General features: G+C 38.6%; 1 protein-coding gene across 4 annotated transcripts in view; it reads right to left on the reverse strand.

The window, feature by feature from the left end:
- Nucleotides 1–792: 792 nt before the first annotated feature.
- gtf2ird1 (GTF2I repeat domain containing 1) overlaps nucleotides 793–23782 on the reverse strand; it is a 38981-nt gene continuing 15991 nt past the window's right edge. For 3 of the 4 annotated variants that reach the window (XM_088321506.1, XM_088321504.1, XM_088321503.1), the window contains 17 exons: nucleotides 23233–23350; nucleotides 23103–23140; nucleotides 22946–23026; nucleotides 20249–20374; nucleotides 19547–19603; nucleotides 11244–11324; nucleotides 10986–11169; nucleotides 10859–10914; nucleotides 10712–10783; nucleotides 9076–9343; nucleotides 8975–9003; nucleotides 8850–8897; nucleotides 7751–7828; nucleotides 7487–7679; nucleotides 5994–6031; nucleotides 5793–5905; nucleotides 793–2978 (listed from right to left, as the gene is read on the reverse strand). In XM_088321506.1, the coding sequence (XP_088177632.1) occupies nucleotides 2910–2978; nucleotides 5793–5905; nucleotides 5994–6031; nucleotides 7487–7679; nucleotides 7751–7828; nucleotides 8850–8897; nucleotides 8975–9003; nucleotides 9076–9343; nucleotides 10712–10783; nucleotides 10859–10914; nucleotides 10986–11169; nucleotides 11244–11324; nucleotides 19547–19603; nucleotides 20249–20374; nucleotides 22946–23026; nucleotides 23103–23140; nucleotides 23233–23350 (1649 nt within the window). In that variant the 3' untranslated portion in view covers nucleotides 793–2909. The remainder of the gene's footprint in view (nucleotides 2979–5792; nucleotides 5906–5993; nucleotides 6032–7486; nucleotides 7680–7750; nucleotides 7829–8849; nucleotides 8898–8974; nucleotides 9004–9075; nucleotides 9344–10711; nucleotides 10784–10858; nucleotides 10915–10985; nucleotides 11170–11243; nucleotides 11325–19546; nucleotides 19604–20248; nucleotides 20375–22945; nucleotides 23027–23102; nucleotides 23141–23232; nucleotides 23351–23782) is intronic. The other variant, XM_088321505.1, reaches the window with a different exon arrangement.

Consider the following 23782-nt stretch of genomic DNA (forward strand, 5'->3'; position numbering starts at 1 on the left):
TCTTCCAAATTCTACAAAGAATATATAATACATTGTTATATTGTTAATTATTGTCATTGTAACGAATCCCAACACTAACGATCTATTTAAGTTGGGTGCAAGCCAAGGAAAGTTAATTATTTTTAAGATGGAGCTGTAGGGAATTTGTAACTTTTCTTAATCATGATAGTTTCAGGTAGTTCGTTTAAGATGCATGTACAATTTTTAGACTTATTTGAATAAACTTTTAAACCTTTCATTTTTAAGCAAACGTTTTTGTTTTTTATCATTTAACGTGTGGTTTATTGAGCTGGGCTAGAGCTAAAAATGAGCTTAAAACATCCAGCCCTACCCTGCGGGTAATGTAGCATGAACCAGCCCAAGCCTGATCTTGATTTGAGGGTCTTGGCCCAAAACAAATCCCAATTTTCACATTATTTGTGAAGACTCGAAATGAGTTTTTTTTTTAGCACAGTGACGAGAGATACAGTGCGGGTCGGCGATGAAATCCACAGTGTAACACAAAGGAAAAGAAACTAGAACAATGACAGGTGGATAATTGAAAAATAAATGGCAAGAGAAAATCTCGACCCAAACGTAATGATTGACATTTTAGGCCCGACCCGATTTTCGGTTCGGGATGGGCCTTAAAATCTTACCTCAAAGTCAGACTGCCGAGAAACATGGCAAGGATTCCAAGCATCTACAGCGACTTCAACCAAAATTCACTTTTCAAACTTTAAACATTTAAATTCAGGCATTTAAAGGATTCCAAGCACCCTTACAAACCCTGTAAGCAACTCTGGCAACTCGTGAAGGCAACACATTTTATTTTGAAAGGCCAAATTGGCATTAAGGTACAGCATGTTTACATGGGGGTTAGTCGTCATAGCATTCTTTACTGTTAAGTCAGGGACAAACCCTGCTCGATACATTCAGATGGTTTGTTTTACTCAGGTAATATTACAGTATATAGAAAGCCTTGAGCATTTATGCTAAGTCCCTAATAGCTAGCTTGCACCATAGAATGTTTACGCTAAATGTGACTTGGCATCACTGGCAACAAATCAATTTTATACTGGTATTTTCTCCTAGTGCGGAGAAATAAGGTAGCTAAAAAAACGGAATTCAGAATAAATGCTCAACTGGCTTTTTAATAAATGTGCTAACATAAAAGGCTGTAACAATCTGCAGATCATTTGGGGGGGAAGGGGGGGGGGGGGGGCGCTCATACACTGGATTACTCTGGGGGGCACAGAAATTACGGTCTAAGTGAAAAAACTAGAGCGAGCTGCTTGACCAGAAACAACATTTTTAATCTGTGGCATTAGCTTCGAGCGTAGCTAATTTGAAGGGACACTGTGTAATATTCGACCACTAGATGTCACTGTAATGCAAAATGTCTCAAACTTACTTGGGGGACGCTGGATATTAGGTGTAAGTGTGGCTGCATCAGGTTTGTAAAGACAAAAACAAGCTAGCTATAAGTAACATTTAAGATGCATTTAATGTCCTTTAAGCTTCAGTTCAACATCAGCAACCTGCCTCCAACTACCTCGCCAGCTCCTTGTTCCACATTTCAATTAAAATTAAATATTTTGCTATTAGTTTGCAAGAAATAAACCAATCAGCTAATTTGAAGAAACTTAGTCCTTGCCATTTGTCAAACCAGGGAGTAGCTATCCAATCGTATTGCAGTGTGGACGTACATCAGTCTCAAATATTAGCATGTGAATTTGGAGCTCTGCCAAAGTGTTTAGCACGGCGTTAGCATCCACATCAACCTTGCGTGGGCAGTACTGCCATTACGCTTTTATATTAAGGAGAGGACTCTAAACCGTCATCTTGAGGGCTGTGAGTTTGAGACCCCCATTGAATTGAGTAGTGCAACTGAAAACTGAATACTATAAATAACAAAAAGGAAAACAAACTACAGGTGACCAAATCACCACCAGGAGGCACTAAATAATAAACAATGTCCTATTAAAATGTGACCTTCTGCGTTGACATCTTATGCTAGTCATCTGCTAAATGCTACTAGCTAACAACCCGTCGGCTGGCATGAATTTATAGCCTGTCGAATTGGTTTTAAGCCTGTTGGGCAGAGGAAGTAGCAATAGTAATTCATTTCTAATTGGGTTCCTTGTGTCTAGCTGTACTGGTTTGTTAGCTAGCCACTTATTTGGTAGATTAAAATGTAGACTGAAATGTTAGTACCTCTTTCCCCCTTGCTAGCAATAGGTTTAAAGACGTGAACTGCTGCGTTAACATCTTGCAGCAGTTCACATCTTATGCTAGTTATCTGCAAAATGTTACTAGCTAGCACCATGGAATGGATTAAAATCAAATTTGTTTTACGATAGTTAGACAAAGGAAGTAGCAATGCTAACTCACTGCTATTAGGGTGGCTTGAGTCCAGCCGTACTGGTTTTGTTAACTAGCCACTGATTTGCCTGGACTGAAATACAGACATTGTAAGCATCTCTACCCCCTACCTACCAATCTGGTAGTTGGAATGACTTATTTCTCAGATAGCTCTCGTTATCTATGTTAACTTTTTGGGTATGCGAGTAAATGACTCTAGAAACTATCTTGGACTTGCTAATTTGCTCGGTTCATGTACTGGCTTAATACAATTTTTTTTTTAAACTGTCAATCCAGAGTATAGCACCCCCGTTATGTGTTAGTTAGCATCCGGGCACACGGCGATGTTACGGTTTAATAAATAGAATAACTTAAAAAATAAAGGTATTAACAATAGCACATGTCACTGACTTAAAAGTCAGTAATAACAGCATAGATAATACTCTCTCTCTCTCACACACACACACACAAGTTTTTTTTTCCTAGTGCTAATGTTAGCAAAAACAAAATGCTAATCTTTGTTGTCATGATTGTTGGCCACGCCCATTCCTGGGCTACAACTCTTTTTATTGGTGGACTTTTCCTGGTACTTGCATGTTGACTCCGCTGTAGTCCACCATGTACATCGGCCACTGCTGAAGAAACAAAGTGGCGGAAGTGTCAGTCATGTATCATCACTAGATGAGTTGCTAGTTAGAGCAAAATAAACTTGCTATGTTAGCTAACTACTTATATTATTGCTGGAATAGCAATGTTTAACATTATTGTTCTATCTAGTCAATGTGCTAAAGGGATTTTACTTGACTAGCGTGAGGGCAGATGTGCTACATAGCTCTCAAATTAAGCTGGACCAATGTGGACTGCTATGCTAGCTAGCCAGTAACTGCTGAGTATAACTAGGTTAACATTGCTAGAACAAAGCTAGACCTCTGATTAAACACTTGCAATTTGCTAGATAAGCAAAGTGTGCTAGCTAGCCACTGTAAGCTAGGATAAAGTGATAATACCTGCCTTACTACTAAGCTTGAGTGTAGACGTGTTAGCTCCCTGTGCTACATAGCTCTCAGATTTTTAACCTGATCAATGTGGACCATGATGTTAGATAGCTAAATGGCCAGTAACTGTTTATCATAACTGAGACACCACTATATAAGTCAACTACTTAATGAATGCCGGATTAGCATATTGGATCTTGTCACTGTAGGCTAAGCTAAAGTGATTTTACCTGCCTGACTGAGTGCAGATGTGTTAGCTTCCTCGACTACATTGCTCTCGTTTAACTGGAGCAATGTGGACTGCTACATGAGCTAGCTAACTAGTAACTGCTTAGCATGTCTAAGCTACCACTAGTGTTCAGAACAAATTTAGACTACGGTGTTAGACAACTACATACTGTTTGCTTGATTAACACCGCTTACAGTTGCTAAACAGTGCTAAAAGGATTTTACCTGCCTGGCTTCCAAGCGTGAATGCAGATGTGTTAGCTTCCTGTGCTACATGGCTCTCAATTTTAGCTGGAACGATGTAGACTGCTATGCTGGCTGGCAAGCTACTAACAACTCAGCATATTTAAGATAGCATTGCTCGTGTTTAGTTGCACCACTACCTTAATGAACTATTTACTGATGACAAGATTAGCATATTGCGCAAGGTGAGTTGAACCTGACAAAGCAGAGTAAGCTTCCTATGCTACATAGCTCTCAAATATGTAACTGGAGTAACATGGACTTCCAATTTAGCTACCTAGTCAGTAACTGCTTAGCATAAGAGACTGCTATCTTGGTTAACTACTTACTGATTGCTGTATTAGCATATTGCGCTATCAAGCCACAGTAAGCCAAGATAAAATGATTTTATGTGCCTGACTGCTAACCTTGAATGCATGTGTTAGCTCCTTGTGTGACATAGCTCTCAAATATTTATGTGGACTTTTATGCTTTTTTAAGCAAAGATAGACCACCACGTTAGCACAATACCCACCTTGCCGTTAAACTTGAGTGCAAATGTGTTAACTTTTGGGCAACTCATCTCTCAAATATTTAACCGGATTTAATGTAGACTGCTACATTAGCTAGATAGCCAAATACTGTTTAGCATAAAAAAGCTACCACTGCTTCTGTTCAGAACTAAGACCATTGAGTTAGCCAAGTACTTACTAATTGCTAGATTAGCATATTGCGCTTGCTAGCCACTGTGAACTAAGCTAAAGGTATTTTACCTGCCTGGCTTCCAAGTTTGAGTGCAGATGTGTTAGCTTCCTATGCTGCATAACTTTCACATATCAAACTGGGCCAATGTGGATTGCTACTTTAGCTAGTTAGTCAGTAACCGTTTCGCATTACTAGTAACTAAGATATTACAGTCAGTGTTTCTAACAAAAACAAACCACTATATTAGCTGGCTAAGAGATTTTAGCATGATTAGGCTCTTCAAGCTAGGATAAAGTGATTTTACCTGCCTAACTTGCCAGCTTAAGTGCAGATGTGTTAGCTTCCTGATCTATACAGTGGAAGTTCGCTACTTTGCGGTTCGACGTTCGCGGGTTCAGAGCTTCGCGGGTCTAAAAAATAATAATAATAAAATAAAATTAAAAAAAATATTATCTTTTTAATATTTTTCTTAAGCATTTTGGAAGGGGCGTCGCTACTTCACGGATTTTCACTTTTCGCGGGTGGTTTTGGTCCCCATTAACCGCGATAACCAAGGGATCACTGTTTATCCCTTAAATTTAACTGGAGCAATGTGGACTATTATGCTGGCTAGCCTGGCAGTAACTGCTCAGCATAACTACGCTATTAATGCTATTGTTTAGAACAAAGTTAGACCACTACATTAACCAACCATTTACTGATGACTGGATTAGCATGTTGTGCTAGGTGATTTTATCTAACCAACCTTGAGTGTGGATGTGTTAGCTTCTTATGCTCATAGCTCTCGAATATTTAAGTGGAGCAATGTAGAATTCTATGTTAGCTAGCTAACTGGTAACTGCTTGGTATAAGTAATCTATCACTGCTAGTGTTTAAAGCAAAGAAAGCTGACTATGTTAACCAACAATATACTGATCGCTAGATTAGCATATTGCGCTAAGTGATATTCCAGGACTAAGCTTGAGTGCAGATGCAATAGAGCTCTCAAATATTTAACAGGAGCCACAAGGACTGCTATGTATGCTAGCTAGTCAGTCTGTTGTTGGTTAGCATAACCACTATGCTAACCAACAACAGACTGATTGCTGAATTGTCATATTGCGCTACCTAGCCACTGTAAGCTAGGATTAAAGCGATTTTACCTGTTTGAATGCTAATCGTGGGTGCAGATGTGTTAGTTCTTGTGCTACGTAGCTCTCTAATATATTACTAGAGCGATGTGTACTGCTACATTAGCTAGCTACCGTTGCTAGTGTTAAACTAGGATAAAGAAAAATTCTCAGTTTATGTGTTGCGTACCATGACTGGAATTTGATTGGCCGACAAGGCCAGGTCTGTAGAGGGAGGGATGGAGCCTCGCTGAGTCTCCAGGACTCTCTTCCGCTTCCGTCGACTGGTTGATGCTTCAGGCGCTAATGTTAACGAAGATAAAAACAGTTTGCCAGATTAGGGGCTAAATTGTCACAGAAACATCAAGGAAAAAAACTTTCATATGCATACCTGTGTTGCAAGGCTGACTACACAGTTCTGTAAAAGGCCTGTGAGAGACAATAAAGCCACCGTTAGCCTGTTAGCATGGAATCCATTTTAATACTAAATTACCTTAAAGTGTCTCGTAAAACTGATTCATGTTAAGACTCTTGTACAATGTCATTCATAATAGCACCTAACTACTAAATATCACTTTTTATTATGTACTGCTCAAAAAGGTGACAAAGTTTTAATTAGCTAACTGCTAGAATCGGCTGTGTATTAGATTGTTTGCACTCACATCATCTGGACAGACTTTTTAAAGGGACACTGTATTATTTTGTGTTTTGGGGAAAAAAATGTTCAAGTCAAGTTAATTTTATTTGTATAGCCCTAAATCACAAAGAGTCTCAAAGGGCTTCACAGATTATTATACTATATTACACAGACTATTTTTCAGAATATTATTATACATTCCCCTGCCCTGGAGCCGACGAGAAGAGTAGGTTATTCGTATGCTATAGAGTAGAAGTGAGTTTTAAGCTTAGATTTAAACATTTCCACTGAGGTTGCAGATCGGATCTCAGGGGGAAGAGCATTCCACAGCACCGGTGCCGGGATGGAGAACGCTCTCGAACCAGCAGAACACTAAACCAATTCAAATGCTACATGCTAGAAGCATCTACCTCATCAGCATTTGGGTCAATTAAAATGAATTATACAAAAAAATCTAAAGCATGCCAACCATTAGCATTGGTAGAATTTCTCAATTTTAAGGGGCAAGAACAAAATGGAAGATCTACCTATCTCTTAGACTACAGAGAGTACCTGGTTGAAAGCCGTAGGCGCAAATTTGAGAAAGACTCAACTTTTTTTTTGTACAAGACGCATCAGATTTTAAGCCACAGGCTTAAACAGCTATATAAACAAACTTATTCACGCCCATTTGTTCGCGGACTTTATTTGAAGCTGTCAATCTCAATCAATTAGTGCAGTAGTCAATATTAATTATCATTAACATAGGATACACAACATGTAAATTTAAGCAATTTCAAAGATTTCAAGACCCCGGAACAAACCCAGTCAGTCCGATGATTATCGTGTACCCCTATTTAGTCAGTAACCGGTGTCGGCATGTATAATATTTTTATTATGACATACAAGCAATATTTGGCCTCCTCTAAAGATTTGTCATGTGTGCAAGGGATGGGAGACCTTAAAATCAGTCGCATGGCTCAGCATGTGTACAGGGTGTAGTGATTGAATGGGTCTTTTAGTCAGCTTCTGCGACGTAGTGGGGCCCATACGGCACTGCAGCTGGGCAGATCTGCATGAAGACACTACAGACACCTTCGCGACCCGTCTTCCTTGCAAAAATATAATAAGCCGCATCGTCATGTAAACCGCGACATTTGAATTGTAGAAAAAAAGTAGAGAATCGTAGTCTGTAATTTCAGGGTACACATGTATATCGCTCTCCCCTCCCCGGTTGCAGGCTAACGCTGCTTACTCGTTGCACTCACTCTAGCTGGCTCTTGACGCTGAAGCTGATTTTGTCTTTGGCGTGAAGGATTCTCTCCAGGCAGGTGGCATCGTAGGAACTCGGGTTCCGGAAGGGAACGTCTTCTGGCAGACCGTCCACCTCGACGCATTCCGGACTGCCGCGAATTAACTTGTACGGCACAGCCAGGGCGCAGTCCAGCCCCAGAGCCTCGCCTGAAGACGTGGCAACTTTAGGCCAACCATGCTAACAATATGCAGGATGATGCTGTTTTTTATTTTATTACCGTATTTCTTATTGAAAAGTTCCTTTACTTGCTCGCGTAGAATCACCTTATTACCCACTTGGTTGACGTCTTCTTCGTCTAACGGATTATAAATTGCATTTATTCATAAGCTAAGCTATGCTACCAAGCAGTTAGCACAGGGGTGGGCCAACGTTTCAAGTCCCGCATTGGGTTAAAATGTTTGTTAGAGGAGCCATACCAGGAGGAAATTTAATTTGATATTTGTTTGAAAACTAACTTGATGAAATAGATATTTATTAAAACACATAACTACAGCAAAATAATAAGCTGTTTTGAGGTGTTTTTTAGTAGGATCTCGGTAGTAATTTTGTAGTATTTCTCTAGTATGATTTTTAAAGTTTTTCTGTATTAGGATTTTTGTAGTTTTCCTTAGTAGAATTTTTTTGTTTTGTATTATAATACTACTGTAGTAGTATTTCTGCAGTATTATTTTTGTTGTATTTCTATAGAAGTATTTTTAAATTGTTACTGTAGTTGAATTTAGAAAGTATTTTTTTTAGGTATTATGTAGAATTTTTGTATATTTTGTTAGTTGTTTATTTTTTGTAGTTTTTCTGTTTTAGGATTCTGAAGCATTTCTTTTGTGATACTATAATACAAAATTAAACTCTAAGAATACTACTAAAGTAGTATTCTGTCATGTTTTTTCTCAGAATTAGATTTATGTAATATATTAGGTCCCTGTTTTCGAGCACAAAATTTGATATTTAGTTTTGTATTGTTTTTATAGTTATTCTGTCAAAAGATTTTTGTCGTAGCATTGTAGTAGAATTCCTGTAGTATTTTCCTTTTCTTTGCAGAATTAAAGCAAAGTAATATATTAAGTCTGTTTTTGAGCACTAAATTTGCTATTTAATTTTGTAGTATTTCGATAAAGTATTTTTGTAGTGCACACACAAATGGACAATGAGAACAAAGCGGGCAGATGATATGTTTTTTCCTATTAGTAGTACTTTCGTTACAATAATAATCTCATTTTATTTTAACCATTTTTGTTTGGTGGTCCGAATTAAAAAGCCTGACGGGCATGTAGCACTGGGGCTATAGTTTGCCCATCCCTGAGTTAGTGTCTACTTACCATTTATTGAAGCATATGCCTTCTTGAGTAAAGTGACCCGGCGAGGTGCTAGGGAGTATTTAAAAGTGTTATTTTTCTTTCTTTAATTTTCTTTATGAAAGTATAACTGCGAGTGCGGCACTAACCAGGTTTTGGAATGAGGCCCTGGAATGGTCTGGAAATCAAAGGATAGTCGGTCATAGTCAGGCAAAGTTGACATGTAATACCCATAACACTTGGCGTTCACCTTGTGATGGTGAAGTTGATTTTATCCGCCACGGCCAGGATGCGCTCTAAGTTCTGCGAGCCGAAGGTGCAAGGCTTCCGGAACGGGATCCCGGGCGGGAGCCCCTCAATGATGACCGAGTCCGGGTTGTTCTTAATGCGTTTGTAAGGCACTTGTACCGGGTACTTGATCCCCAGCGCCTCGCCGTACTTCCTGTTGAAGAGGTCCTGGACCTGTTCCCGCAATGTGTTGGCTAAGTCGATCCTGGACAGTTTGGACTCCAGGCACTCTGGAGGGTGGAAGAGGATCTCTGTTTGGTGATTCCCATACTATAGGAAGTCTCTGGTATTTGCTATGATTTAATTGATCACCGCCAGCACCTCATAAACTTGTATTAAAAAAAAAAATAATAATAATAATATATATCGATGCTTAGATAATAAAAAAAACTAAGACACCTAATTACATGAAAGCTTGCCAACGCCGTGGTGTGATCGCTTGTACGCTTTTTTGTGCTCTCACTCGCTTTTGGTTAATTGGTTATTATGCACGGTAGTGTCAGCAACCAGCGGCTCTAGAACCCCATGTGGCTCGTTTGACTTACTTTTATGTTTGAATCTCCCTTTTATTTTAATTTAAAAATAGTTTTTCTGTAAGGCTTTTCATTTTTTGCGGCTCCAGACGTTTTAGTTTTTGGGTATGTTATGGCACTTTCAATATTTTGGGTTATTAACCTATGCTATAGTCCTTTTATTTTCTGCATACTCGTATATGTCTACGCAATCGAATAATCTAAGCGCACGCAGTTCCTCCATTTGGGATTTTTTTTTTTGATGCACGGTCCTCAGGACTTCTACTACAAAGTACAAAATAATACATGATTTACGCATTAAAAAAAGCCTCCTGGTTATTGGTTGATTTCTCAGAAACATCTTCATTTTATTTTCCCTCACACCAAAAGCAACAACTTTTACGACATGCTGTTGAAATCCTGTAAGGTGTTACAATTTTGAGTATTCTTTGAGAAGTGTTCATCTTCCATAAATTAATGAATTCATGACAGCACAAGTTTACTACTGCCCTAAAAGACAATGAAAATTTGACAGCGCCAGTGTTGTTGTGATTGGTGGTTGCCGCTATAATGTATCAAATTGCATTCGCTTATCATTTTCCTCGAAGATGAAAAGGAAACTAGTCAAAGAAGTCATCGTGGTGTTTCGTTTTTAGAGCACATGGGTTGTGGAAAAGAGCAGATCGCCCTTTTCTCTCTACCACGCAAACTAGAGCAATTTGGCGACCAAGCACCAAAGTTATAGAACAAGTATTAAAGTTCGACTCATCAATTAAATTCATCAATCGATTATTTTTTAAATTATACATTGGTCTCCTGAATAAACTACACATCAATGGAGCAAACAAGCACGTTACTTTGTTGATCATCGTGAGTGAACTGAAGGAAATCCTCCTTTAGTCAATGCCAAAAGTTAAATGTGAAGACGTCTATTTGCGTATAGACATCATTCTCACTTTAGACCTTTGTAATGGGAATGCTCGCAAACACGATATATACGAGGTTATTTGCTTGTCTCTAGGCATGTAAACGGGTAATTCTGATTTCTCTAAATATAATTTCCAATTGGAGTATTGCCTGACGTACCTGAGAAAGCGGGTCTTTTGGATAACAAAGCAGTGTCCTCCGTGTGCAGCGTGGCATCCTTGCTGTCCAACTCTATATGGAAAAACATTAAAAAGGAAAAACCCTAAACGTCAATTCAGTTGTTTGCATTTCTAGCCTAAGACTTACCTGTCTCACAAGCAGAAGGTGTCTCTTGTTTAACTAACTCGCTCAGCAGCTTGGGCCTGCAGACACAACAAAGCGGGAAATTGTAATTCTGTAACACGAGACCAGATAGTGTCCGCTTCCTGCTCACGTTTTGATGATAAACTGGATGTGGCTGCCAGCAGCCAAGATCTTGCGCAACTTGGCCGCACCAAAGCAGTTGGGCCGCCTCAGGGCAATGCCTTCAGGCAGCCCGGTGACGAAAAGGTCCTCGGGGTACATCTGGAACTTGGAGTATGGCACTTTGGCAGGCTCGGGGAGTCCCAAGGCCTCAGCTAAGAAACGATAAAGCTAAAGCTAAACTGCCTTTGCTATTTAAAAAAAAACTTGGCTTCTGCTGTGAACTCACCGTATTTGGTGTTGAATAAATTCTCTACTTGTCTGCGTAGCTGGAGAATCATTTCACCAATGTCCTCCACCAGGCTGCCAGCTGAATAAATAAAGGAATCATAAAAAAAGTTAGGAAATTTTGAGTGTTATTAGTCTCCCCTTTTATATTTTTTAATATTTTACCTATATTTTCGGATCCTACTTAACCAATTTGAAATCTTTATTTCTGTAACATCAGTTCGATAACCTGATCATTATCGTGCATTCCTACTTTTGAGGAATGATATTAACTCCTTCAAAACCATAACGTATAAATACATTTTGAAAAGTTTATTTTCCTTTCCAAAATAGATGACCAAATCCTATCGTCAACGTCAGGTCATCGATCCCCATTGCGACTGAAATTGTGTGATCACGTCACCGGAAAAAAAATTCTTGCTAATTTCATGCATCTTTTATGCATAGGTTCAGTGTTCTTGCAATTAAATGTTATTTTGCAAGCGTAACTTCCCTTATGTTTATGAAAAGCATTGTTTAGATGTTGGTGGTATCACAAATGCAATAAAATGCAGTGTAAGTTAAGCTTAAAATACATTCTTTCAAAAAACGTTTTCTTGAAACAATTTTCAAAATAACTTAGAAATGTTCTACTGTTGTTTCTTAGACAATGTTAATAGATCATATATTAAAAGGTCTGAAATCTATAGATGCGTGACATTGGTGGCCGTCCAGGGATTTTTTCCCGGTGGTGAATACGGCCAAACCGACTACTTGCCTGTTTGACCCGCTTCCGGGTTCGCTGATTAAAGGTATTTTTGGGGTCCTTGGACCTTCAGTTCTTAATATTATAAACATATCACTCTCTTCAGGTGTAGTTCCAGCGGCTTTTAAGTCAGCTGTTATTAAACCTACACTGAAACGACGCAGCCTTGATTAAGAAAGCTAATAATTAATTAATTAAGTAATTATAGACCTGTGTCAAACCTACCGTTTCTTTCTAAAGTACTTGAAAAAGTTGTGGTACAGCAGCTGAATTATTTTATATCTGAGAACAATCTTTTTGAATCCATGCAATCAGGATTCAGGGCTAACCACTCGACTGAGACAGCCCTGATTAAAGTAACCAATGATCTTCTACTGGCAATGGACTCCGGCGCTTCATCACTCTTGCTGCTGCTGGACCTTAGTGCTGCCTTTGACACTGTGGACCATAATATCTTACTAGAACGGTTGGAAAAATGGATTGGGCTGTCAGGAACCGTCCTCTTATGGTTCATATCCTACCTCTCAGATAGGACGCATTGTGTTAAATATGGAGAAATGACATCCGAGCCCTTTAGTCTTACCTGTGGTGTTCCGCAGGGTTCAGTACTTGGCCCCCTTCTTTTCAGCATTTACATGCTTCCATTAAGTGATATTATTCGCAAGTATGATATCAGTTTCCATTGCTACGCAGATGACACTCAACCATATCTTCTTTTAAGGAATCTGCCAGACTAAACTGTGGAAATTAGGAGGCCCGCCTCACTGAGATAAAAGAATGGATGTCACTCAACTTCTTGCGCCTTAACTCTGAAATGTTAGTTATTGGACCATCTAAATGCAGACTTGTTCTCGAAAGTGCTCTGAACATTGACAAATTTAATATCACCCAGAGTGACTCAGTCAAAAATTTAGGTGTTATATTTGACCCCGATCTGTCCTTTCAAACACACGTTAAGAATATTACTAAAATATTGCTAAAATTCGCCCTATGCTGTCTCAGTCGGATGCCGGGATTATAATTCACGCGTTTGTTACCTCCCGTCTCGATTACTGTAATGCACTATTATCCGGTCTCCCGGTCCAAAATCAAGAGCCTTCAGCTGGTAGAAAATGCTGCAGCGAGGCTTTTTTTTTTAACTTTTTATTTCTCACACCAATTTTGACAGAGGTTTGATTCCTCCATCATACATCAACACATAATATATACACTTGACACACTCATAAATAACAGAAGAAACAACAAAGAAGAAAAAAATACTATTAATAGAAAGGAAGAATAAACGTTCATACAATACATCCATCCAAAAAGAAATATATATATATATATATATATATATATATATATATATAAATACATATATATAAAATAATAAATCAAAATATACACCCAAAAAAAAAAAAAAAAAAAAAAAAAAAAAACAACGCACATAATAAATAGGGGGAGGTGTTTAGACATCAAGTAAAATTTGTGTGATAGGCTTCCATCTTTTCTCAAATTGGTCAAGTTTCAGTTGAAGTCTTGCAGTGATTTTTTCCATAATGTACATTTGCTTTAATTTGTCTCTCCATTGTTTTATGTCAGGAGGTTGTGGTTTCAGCCAGGACACTGTGATCATTTTCTTTGCTACCAGAAGCATTACCCTTAGTATATATTTCTGTTGACCAGATAGTAATTCTTCTGGCAAAATTCCTATTACGTAAGCCTTTGGGTCCAACCGCAACTCCCAGCCCGTGATTAATTTTATTTCTCTCTGGATACTTCTCCAAAAATTTAATATTACAGGGCAATTCCAGAAAATATGCGTAAAGTCACCGACCCCCCCACAGTTACGCCAGCATAGATTTGAGGTATTTTTATATTTTGAAGTGATAGAGGGTGTATAGAAGAATCGCATTTTTACTTTCCATTCAAACTCCCTCCATGTCGGGCTGTTGGTTATTTTGTGTCCCTCTTTCAATGTTTTTTCCCATTCGTTGTCTTTTATCGCTACATTAGTTTCTTGTTCCCATTTTTCCTTAACTGCCATGTCCTCATTACTGAGATCCATTCTCAGGGCTTTATATAGTTTTGATATAACCCCCTTTATTGATTGTCCTTTTGTATACGATATTAATAATTCCTCTACCTTAGTTGGCTCCTTACATATTTTCCCCCATTCCTCATGTTTCTGGAGGTAATGCCTTAGTTGCAAATATTTGTAAAAATCATTTCTGGGTAGGTCAAACTCTTGTTGGAGTTGTTCGAATGATTTCATTGCCTGTGCTTCCAATACTTGGGTAATCAACATCAGTCCTTTTTGGGCCCATTTTTGAAACCCTACCTCCATACCCCCAGGTTTAAAGTCTGGATTTTTCGCTATTTTGGTAGCCCTATTCACAGATCTTGATATTTTTTTTTTTTTTTTGTATTGTTGACCAAGTTTTAATAGTTCCCTTAATCCATTCATTCTGGATTTTTAATTTCTTCCACCTCGTGACTGATATGTATGGTAACGATTCCACCAGCATATTTGGACAAGATCGTTGCTCCATGTCCACCCATATCGCATCTTTGTCTGTAGTAATCCACAAGATGAGTGCTTTAATTTGAGCTGCCCAATAGTAATATTTAATATTGGGTAGGTCTAGGCCCCCCTTTTCTTTAGGAGCTAACAGGGTTTTGTATTTTATTCTAGGTTTCTTGTTTTGCCAAAGGAATTTTGCTATTAACTTATTTAACATTTTAAATGTGGATGCCGGGATCAGAATTGGAAGGGATTGAAACAGAAATAATAGTCTTGGTAATATATTCATTCTGAATGTTTCTATCCTGCCGATAAGACTTAAGGGCAAAATTTCCCATTTTTCCAAATCTTTCCTTATTTCTTTTATCAACATTCCATAATTTGCATCAAACAGCTGTGTGGAATGTGGTGTAATGGTCACCCCCAAATATTTAAACCCTTTATTTGTCCATTTAAAATCAAACCTTTCAATCACATCTGTTGGACATTTTCCTGATATCATCATTGCTATTGATTTGCTCTCATTATTTGAATACCCAGCTACTTCTCCATATATTTTAAGGCTCTCCAACAGTGGTGGTATTGATAACGAAGGTTCCTTCAGCATTACCAACAGGTCGTCTGCAAACAATGATATTTTATGTTCTGTTCCTCCTTCATCCAATATCCCCCTTATTTGCTCATTTTGTCTAATTGATTCTGCGAGTGGTTCTATGCTTATTGCAAACAAGAGTGGGCTTAAGCAATCCCCTTGCCGGACTCCTCTTTTGATTTCAAAGAAATCTGAACAGTGACCATTTACTCTAAGACGAGATTTCGGTTTTTTATAGATTATTTTCACCCATTCAACAAATATTGGAGGGAAGCCAAAAGCTATAAGTGATTGATGTAAGAAGCTCCATTTCACCCTATCGAAAGCTTTTTGTGCATCCAAGCTCAGTAACATCGAGGGTTGGGTCTTAGATTTTGTGCTCGTAATTATGTTTAGTATCCTCCTAATATTGTTTGCACCCTGCCTTCCCGGAATAAACCCTGTTTGATCATTTCTAATTAATTTCGCTATAAATTTCTGCATTCTTTTTGCCAGTATGCTTGTAAGAATTTTTAGATCATTACAAAGTAAACTAACTGGTCTATAGCTTTCACACAATATTGGGTCTTTTCCTTCTTTGTGCAGGACTGTTATGATGGCTTCCGACCATGATTTGGGGGGATCTCCTTTTGTTAGAGCATAGTTAAATACTTTCTGCAGTACTGGTGTTAATTCTTCCTTAAAGCTTTTGTAGAACACCCCCGGGAATCCATCCGTTCCTGGTGATTTATTTATTTTTAAGTTATTTATTGTATCTTGTATTTCCTGTTTTGTAATGGGGCGAATAATTTCTAATGTATCCCCCCCTGTTAGTGTTGGTAAATGTAGTTTTCCTAAAAAGTTTTGTGCCGTGTACTTATCTAAGTCATTTTCTGAGTCCTTGTATAATTCTTTATAATAATCTGCAAATGCTTCTGCTATACCTTTGGGTTTTACTAAACATTGTTTAGAGATAGGATGTTTTATTTGTGATATAATTCTATCTGTTTGGGCCTTTTTAAGTTGGAAGGCTAGCAGTCGACTGGCTCTATTGCCCATTTCATAGTATCTCTGGTTCACAAAGCGCAGAGCCCCTTCTGCTTTATTTGTCAAAAGTTCATCTAATTTGCTTCTGGTTGTTTTTAATACCTGTAATCTGGATTCATTTGGTGTTTTTTTATGTTCTTCTTCTAGTTCCTTAATCTTATCCTCCAATTCCGTCTGATTCTTTAAGCGTATTCGTTTCAGCCGGGACGATATTTCTATTAATTTCCCCCTTATTACAGCTTTCCCTCCTTCCCATAATATTGTTGGAGAAACCTCATTGTTGTCATTGATTTGGAAATATTCTTTTATACACCGTTTTATTTCCTGTACTACGTTTTTATCTGAGAGGAGAGATACATTCATCCTCCAATACCTAAAATGGGGTTCATTGTCTAAACTTAATTTCAAAGTAATTGGAGAATGGTCACTTATAGTAATATTCTCTATACCACACTCTACTACTGTATGCATATGTTGTCTTGAAATGTAAAAGTAATCAATTCTCGAGTAGCTGCCATGCGGGTTTGAATAGAAAGTATAGTCTTTAGTTTGGGGATTCTTCTCTCTCCATGGATCTATCAATCCCAATTCTTTAGTTATGTTATTTAACATCCTCGACGTCTTTGTATTTGTTCCATGTACTGAAGGATACTTGTCCACTTTGCAATTCTGTACAGTGTTAAAGTCACCTCCTATAAGTAACATTCCCTTCGCACAGTTGGTTATTACTTTAGCTAATACTTGAAAAAAAGTCCCCTTTTCCTCAACTGGTGCATAAACATTCATTATTGATATTTCCCAACCGGCCATTGACCCTATAATCATTATATATCGCCCCAGATTGTCCTTCACTTCTTTTCCGACTTTAAACGCCACCCCTTTTCCAAGTAAAATTGCTACTCCCCTCCTTTTACCATAGGATGCGTAGAACACCTGGTTCACCCATTCTCTTTTTAGCTTCTTATGTTCAATCTCGGTCAAATGTGTCTCTTGTAATAAGGCTATTGAGCTCTGCAATGTCTTGAGTTGATTCAATATCTTTTTTCTCTTGATGGGGTGGTTTAGCCCATGTACATTATATGAAACAATATTTAGATTGCTCATGCTTTGTATTGAGTCTCACTGATTTTTGAAGCATACAGAAACACTACATTAATTACTAACACCTCCATTGACAAAACAAACCAAATTACTAACAAACATATTGACAAGCACACATAATTTCCCACCAAAAAGAAAAAAACACACCCAAAAAACAAAAACCCATGTCTTCCAAGAGTCCAATTGGAGAGTTGTGGCTACCCTCCTGGAAATATGCACTCAGTGCGTGAACAACTTTTGTACCGTCGTCCATAGTTATAACTAACTAAATATTTTAAAGTAGCTCTATGCCAATATATATACATACATTGTTTTAATTTAAAGATAACAATTTTACTTGTTATTTTACTTACTTCTAACTTATTGAATTTATAATAGAAAGGGCATATATGGTCCTTACTCTTTCTCCCCAAATCCGAATATGGCTTCGTTTTGCTCCATAGGAGCTTGTAAGTCACCTTCTATGATGGGGGTGTTCCCTTGTCTTCCTCTCGATTCCGGTCACTGTGGTCCAAATGTTCTTTGACAACATCTTTTGCAGTGTCTCCGTGTTGTCCTCTTCCACTTCGATCCCCATTTCTTTTAGCAATGTTGCTGCCTCCATCAGTGTAGAGAATGTTCTTATTCCTGAGTCCAAAAACATCTTCAGCTGGGCGGGATATGGTGATTGTGCCTTTACGTTCTTTTCCTTTAACTTTTTGATAACGTCCCTTACTTGTTTCCTCTTTTTTTGGATTTCTGTGGTGTAATCTTGGTTGAAGTAAACGGTCTTGCCTTCGTACGTTGTCTTCTGCTTCCATGCTTCTTTCATTACGGATTCTTTCACTATGTAGTCGGTGAAACGTACGATAATTGCCCGTGGCAGTGCTTTACCTTGAAACTTGTTCCCCAGTGAGCGGTGTGCCCTCTCAATGCGCACATCCATATGTTCGGTTGTCGGAATGTTCGATTTAATAAAGTTTGTTATGAAGCCGATTGTGTCTTTTCTCTCGGCACCCTCGGGAATCCCATGTATCCTAATGTTATTCCGCCGTGATCTCGACTCCAAGTCCTCACACTTTGTTGCTAGTTTGGTGGTTTGTTGGAGCAAGGAGACTGTTAATTGCTCTAGTTTTGACGTTCGCTCTTCCGTGTTAGCATGTAGCTCCTCCATGCTTTCCACCCTCCGCTCCAGCAACACAGTGCGCTCCAGAAGTTCTTCGATGCTCTTTTCCAGTCTTGTCATCGCAGTCTTGCTTTCCCTTGCTGCTTCTGTGTGTTCTTGCCGTAATTTACGGATTTCGTGGAGGATGGCCGAGTCACGTCCCTCGTCGACCGATGCCATTCCTTTTGCTCCCTCGATCTTTTTCTCCTTAGCGCCCTTTTCCTCGACAAGTTTCCCCTTCTTGACCATGTTTTGTTGAATAATTTGTCTTTAATATGAGTCACAATTTATACCTTTTCTGTCTTTCTCCAAGTAAGTATTACATTACTCTTTAGTGATTTTTGTCAGAGCTACTTTCCTTGCTGCCGTCTACCTCATTGCGCCACCGGAAGTCTGCAGCGAGGCTTTTAACTAAGACAAGAAAGTTTGATCACATTACCCCAATTTTAGCTAACCTGTATTGGCTCCCTGTTCGCCTAAGATGTGATTTTAAGGTTCTATTGGTAGTATACCAAATCATGCATGGACTTGCTCCCTCATATCTTTCAGATTTAATTCCCCCTCTGTTCCGGTCTGGAGCCTTCGCTCTGAAAATTCTGGTCTACTAGTTATCCCAAGAGCCAAAAAGAGATCCGCAGGTTCGAGAGTGTTCTCCATTGAGGCCCCGGTGCTGTGGAATGCTCTTCCCCCTGAGATTCGATCTGCAACCTCAGTGGAAATGCTTAAATCTAAGCTTAAAACACACTTCTATTCTATAACATATGAATAGCCTATATTTTATGTCGATAATAGCTGTGTATTATTTGCCCTCATGTAGGTTTTACGTCAGGGGATGGTGTCATAATAGTCTGTGGTTTGCAATAATCTGTGGTCTGTGCAGCCCTTTGAGATTCTTTGTGATTAAGGGTTATACAAATAAACATGACTTGACTTGACAATGGTAAAAGCTAGAAACATAGCTTCAACCTTCATTAAAATAGTTTACTTTTCATATGCCCTATTTCTATATAGCTACAGAACAAAATTTTCTGTAGGCCTTCAAAAATGGGTCAAAAGCGCAAAAATTGTCTGGCCATTTCAGAGAAACGTTTGGCATTAAATGATTTATGGGACGATGGCAAAACAGTGCCAAATATTAGTAAAAATTCTGAACAAGATAATGGTCAACAAGATTTTTTTGTATTAATTACCTTCAGGTGGTTTTCGCATGTTCTGCGGTGCCACGTTAGGTGACAAGGATTCAGAATCTGCAAAATGCAAAAACAAATGCAGAAGAGTTTTTTTGTGCAGTTTAAACAACATAGGTGCATTGTTTTTTTTTTTTACTGATTTTTACTTATATGGTTTAGGAATTACACATTCTGTCACAAGCCTGGGCGTGTATTTGACATTTTTATGTTCGTGTGGAGCGCTTGGATTGGTGGTCACGTGAGCTTACCTCCATTTTGTCTCCTGAAGTGGTCATTTGCGAAAGAAAAGAAACTTAAGCAAAGCACAGTCAAGAACCAAGAAATAATAAGAAAAGAATAAACTAAAAAAGTGGGTGGGTTGAACCCAAAGTACTCATTTGTGTGGACTCTCGTTTTCTTTTCCATTTAAAGAGAGTGACAGCACAAATGTTGCCTTGGGTGTGTAGTCTTAGAGCAGCTTGTGTTAGAGTGGATAGTTGTGTTGGGAAATCAATTTTTCTAGTGGAAGTTTCTAGTGGGGAAAAGCTCTACAGAATTGGGTCAGGAGGAGGCGTGGGAGTTTCAACACTACAGTGAGGGGGGTTGAGACTCAAAAAACTCATACTTGATACAACAAAAGCAGGCTGCGAGGACGGTGGGCGGTCTGGAAACCGGGGTGGGCCCAGTGGCAGTCTGGGAGGAGGAGGAAGTTGCGACGCTTACCTGCATGGTTCTCCGCGTTGTGGTGAAGGGACGAGGCAGCCGAGGGACCCGACGGAGTGGACTTGGACTGACCTGAGGGGGGCTCAGACACTTGCCTGCTAGTGTCATCTGTGCTGGAGCCGGCTTCTGAACACAAGCAGAGTCTTTAAGTCCCTTCATAAAGTATCTAAATTTGTGTTAGGTTTACAGTTGATGGCCCTTTATACAATTTATAATGAGTAGTTAAAAGACCTTGTACGGAATTTAAAACCTTTTTACTCGTGGCTGCCCTCGCCTGGCTTGTGTCATCATTGCAGCCTCTGCCAGCTAGTTTATGATACGCGTGGAAGTATTTGCATTTCTTAGATGCACTTGACCAACTGCTTTTTTCACCTTTCTTGAGGTTTGGGTTGGCATTTGGACTGTCCTTGATGAACTCTTCTCACTTTCACCATTTCCATGCAACAGTAACAAATAGAAAAAAAACTTGGAGGATAAGCATGACGTCCCTCTCCAGCACTCTGGCAGATAGGCGCAGTGGAGAATAAAGCATAAGGGCTCTTTGAACTCAGTTAGGCATTGTTAACACATACTTAATAGAGGAAAGATTTTACAATTCAAATTTTTAAAGAGCCAATGAGTAATATTTGACCACTAGATGGCACTGTGTTGTCTGGTGCGAGCAAGGCCCAGTGCCACAAAGCACAGTGCGGGGGCAGGATGCCAGACAAATATGGCAGTGACCTAAGTTAGGATCCCAGTGTGTAAAAGAAATACACATTTCTCACCCTATGATGTTTTTTTTTATTTTTTTAAATAACAATGGTTTATTTTGCCTAATATTGAAATTAATGTTTTTTTTTACTGAAGGTTTTTTTTTTGTATCACTAGGAGACAATAATTATTACTCTGTCCCTTTAAGGACACCTGCACCCCAACTTTGAGGATCCCATTCAGTTTGTTGCTAATGGACCTTTACGAACTTTGTCGCAACAGTACAATAGACGGCGTTAGGTGCCCCTACCTCACGATGATTCCATCTAATAACATGGAAAAGGATGTTTACATGGCCCCTCATTACAGCATTTTCCCAAAAAACATCCACAACAAATTATTTCGCATGCCTACAAATTTACAAAATTGAAACTGCGATGTTTATCTGTATGACTACGAGTCACGTCTTTAAGATTTGTGTCTGCTATTGTTTGCGCACGTATCAGGAAGATGGTGATATGATATTGGCTGAACTCTTTCACAACGCCTTTCTCTCCATTCAGTTTACAAGAGATTTACACTTTTTCGTGGCCAAATTTAAGCAATTTGTAAGGACTTTTAAAACCAAATTTCCCATTTCTCCAGTACCATTAAAAGAAAAAAAATCTGGTATAACTCATGTAATTTGCATATACATAAATATATCAGCAGATTTACATATGCCATTTTTAATCTTGCGCGGGCACATACTCAAGACATGATTTTTTTAATCCTGAGTAAATTGTAATTATATTTGTGGATCTCAACACGTTCTTGTGTGAATCATTTTTACCCCCTAGGTGTTGGGTAAAAAAATGACACAATATGTAGCTTACATTTGCAGTTGCAGGGAAACACTACCTTAATGTTTGCATTGCTCATAATAAATGTCCATAATTGATACATAATCCTTGCACTAATACAGATTTCATAGTGACCAGTTTAGGTGTAGCATGAACTTGTCATCTTAGGCAGGACCCATAGGGGGAGATGACGCTTTGTAAGATAATGCACATTAATGCCAGGTGCCGTTAATCACGAGGGAAGAGCAATTGCAATGGCAAAGTGAAGCTACCAGAGTGCAGTCTCCGCATCATTTTGAAGCAGACTTGTTGTGAAACACTGCACTATTTCAAGCATTTACAAGCACTTCACCCAAAACTAAATCACTTTTCAATCCTTGAAAACAGAACATCAAATTCAAGCATTTTCAAGGATTTCAAGCACCCATACCAACTGTGAGTTGAGCATCTCTTCTGCTTTGCAAAGATTTGAGAGTTGGCAATAGAATACTATATTTTGTACTGTATGTATTAATCAAGTGATTCTAAATGAAGAAGCAAAAACAAGCTAACCATGGAAATGAAGCTGACGATTAGCAAGAAATTGAATCACATTAGGAAAATAACATAGGTTACTATGCCCCAACACATGACAATTTCACCATACAATCCCTACCTCAGAACAGATTAATGTCAGATCCCAGGATCAGCGGCAGTAATACACTAAATTACCCCCTCCAAACTCCCTAACCCCATAGCCCATCTTCCCCACCCACAAATTGCCAAGACACATATTTAACATTAATAAAAGAGGTACATATATTTGTCAATTGCACAACTGCTTAAAAAATATAAATACAATGTATACATAAAAATGGCAAATATTTGTAGAAAATGCGAAGAGAACAATAATATAAAATAATAAAATAGCTTGAAATTATTTTACATTAAATAATACAAACACACACATTTGAAAACACACTAAAGAAAATGTAGTCATGTAATAAAAATAAAACACAAAATAAAACCTGACCTTTCTGGCTTTACTTGTTCCAAATTTAAAGACGATAGTTGAAAGCCTTTTACACGGTTTCTTTCTCAGGATGGACATCTCTTTTGGACATTTCGAATTCTGAAATTTTTATGTCGTAACACCGGCCTGAGCACCATTTGTGTCACTTACCTGGCACTGTAACTTGAATAACGTCCGCATCTTGAGGCTCCGCCTTAATTCTCTTCACAGGAAGGACATCTGCAGACAGGCCTGAGGGGAGTATCATCACAATTATCTTTATCATGATCATCCTGTCCAAATTGTGGTCGCAGGTGTCCCTTTTTACCTGCATCACACTCGGACTGAGGACTCACACTGGTCAACCTGTTTTTTTTTTTGGGAAATACACGGGACGGCTCATTAGGAACAACGAGGGGGGTTCAATTGGCGTTTTAGATGATGCGATGCGCTCTGACCGGCCGCTGTGAGGATTGACCAGTGGCTCTGTCACGGTCGTTGTAAGACTCAGGTTTTCTGGGACAGCATCTTCAGAAGGGTCCGGCTTGCCCTCCTCCCTCAACATCTTGCCAGCAGCTTAAGAACAGTAAAAAATATGAAGCCTCTAGTGTTTAGTGAGATTTAAATTTTGTGTGAGCACAATTTATACCTGAGCTTCTAGCTTATGACCCTCACAGTTTGTTTATGACTATTTTTAAGGTTTGTGGTTCAATACCTTTATGATAAACAATTTAGTTTCCATTTTTTTAACCTGTTTAGGATGGCAAGGTTTGTACAGAATCTTCATGGCCAAATTCTAGCTTTTGTAAGGATTTTCAAAGCTTCCTGTCTCTCCTGTACCTTTAAAATGAATAAATCAGGGGTAAATCATGGATTTTGCAGATCAAAAAATACATCTTCTATTTACATATGTGATTTTTACTCTTGTGTGTGAATTTATCAAGACATAAGATTTTTAGCCCTTAAATAAATTGTGAATATATTTGTGGATCTAAACAGTTTGTGCGC

The sequence above is a fragment of the Urocampus carinirostris genome, chromosome 17, assembly GCF_059441175.1.
Source record: "Urocampus carinirostris isolate Australia breed hairy pipefish chromosome 17, RoL_Ucar_1.0, whole genome shotgun sequence".
Classification (NCBI taxonomy): Eukaryota; Metazoa; Chordata; class Actinopteri; order Syngnathiformes; family Syngnathidae; genus Urocampus; species Urocampus carinirostris.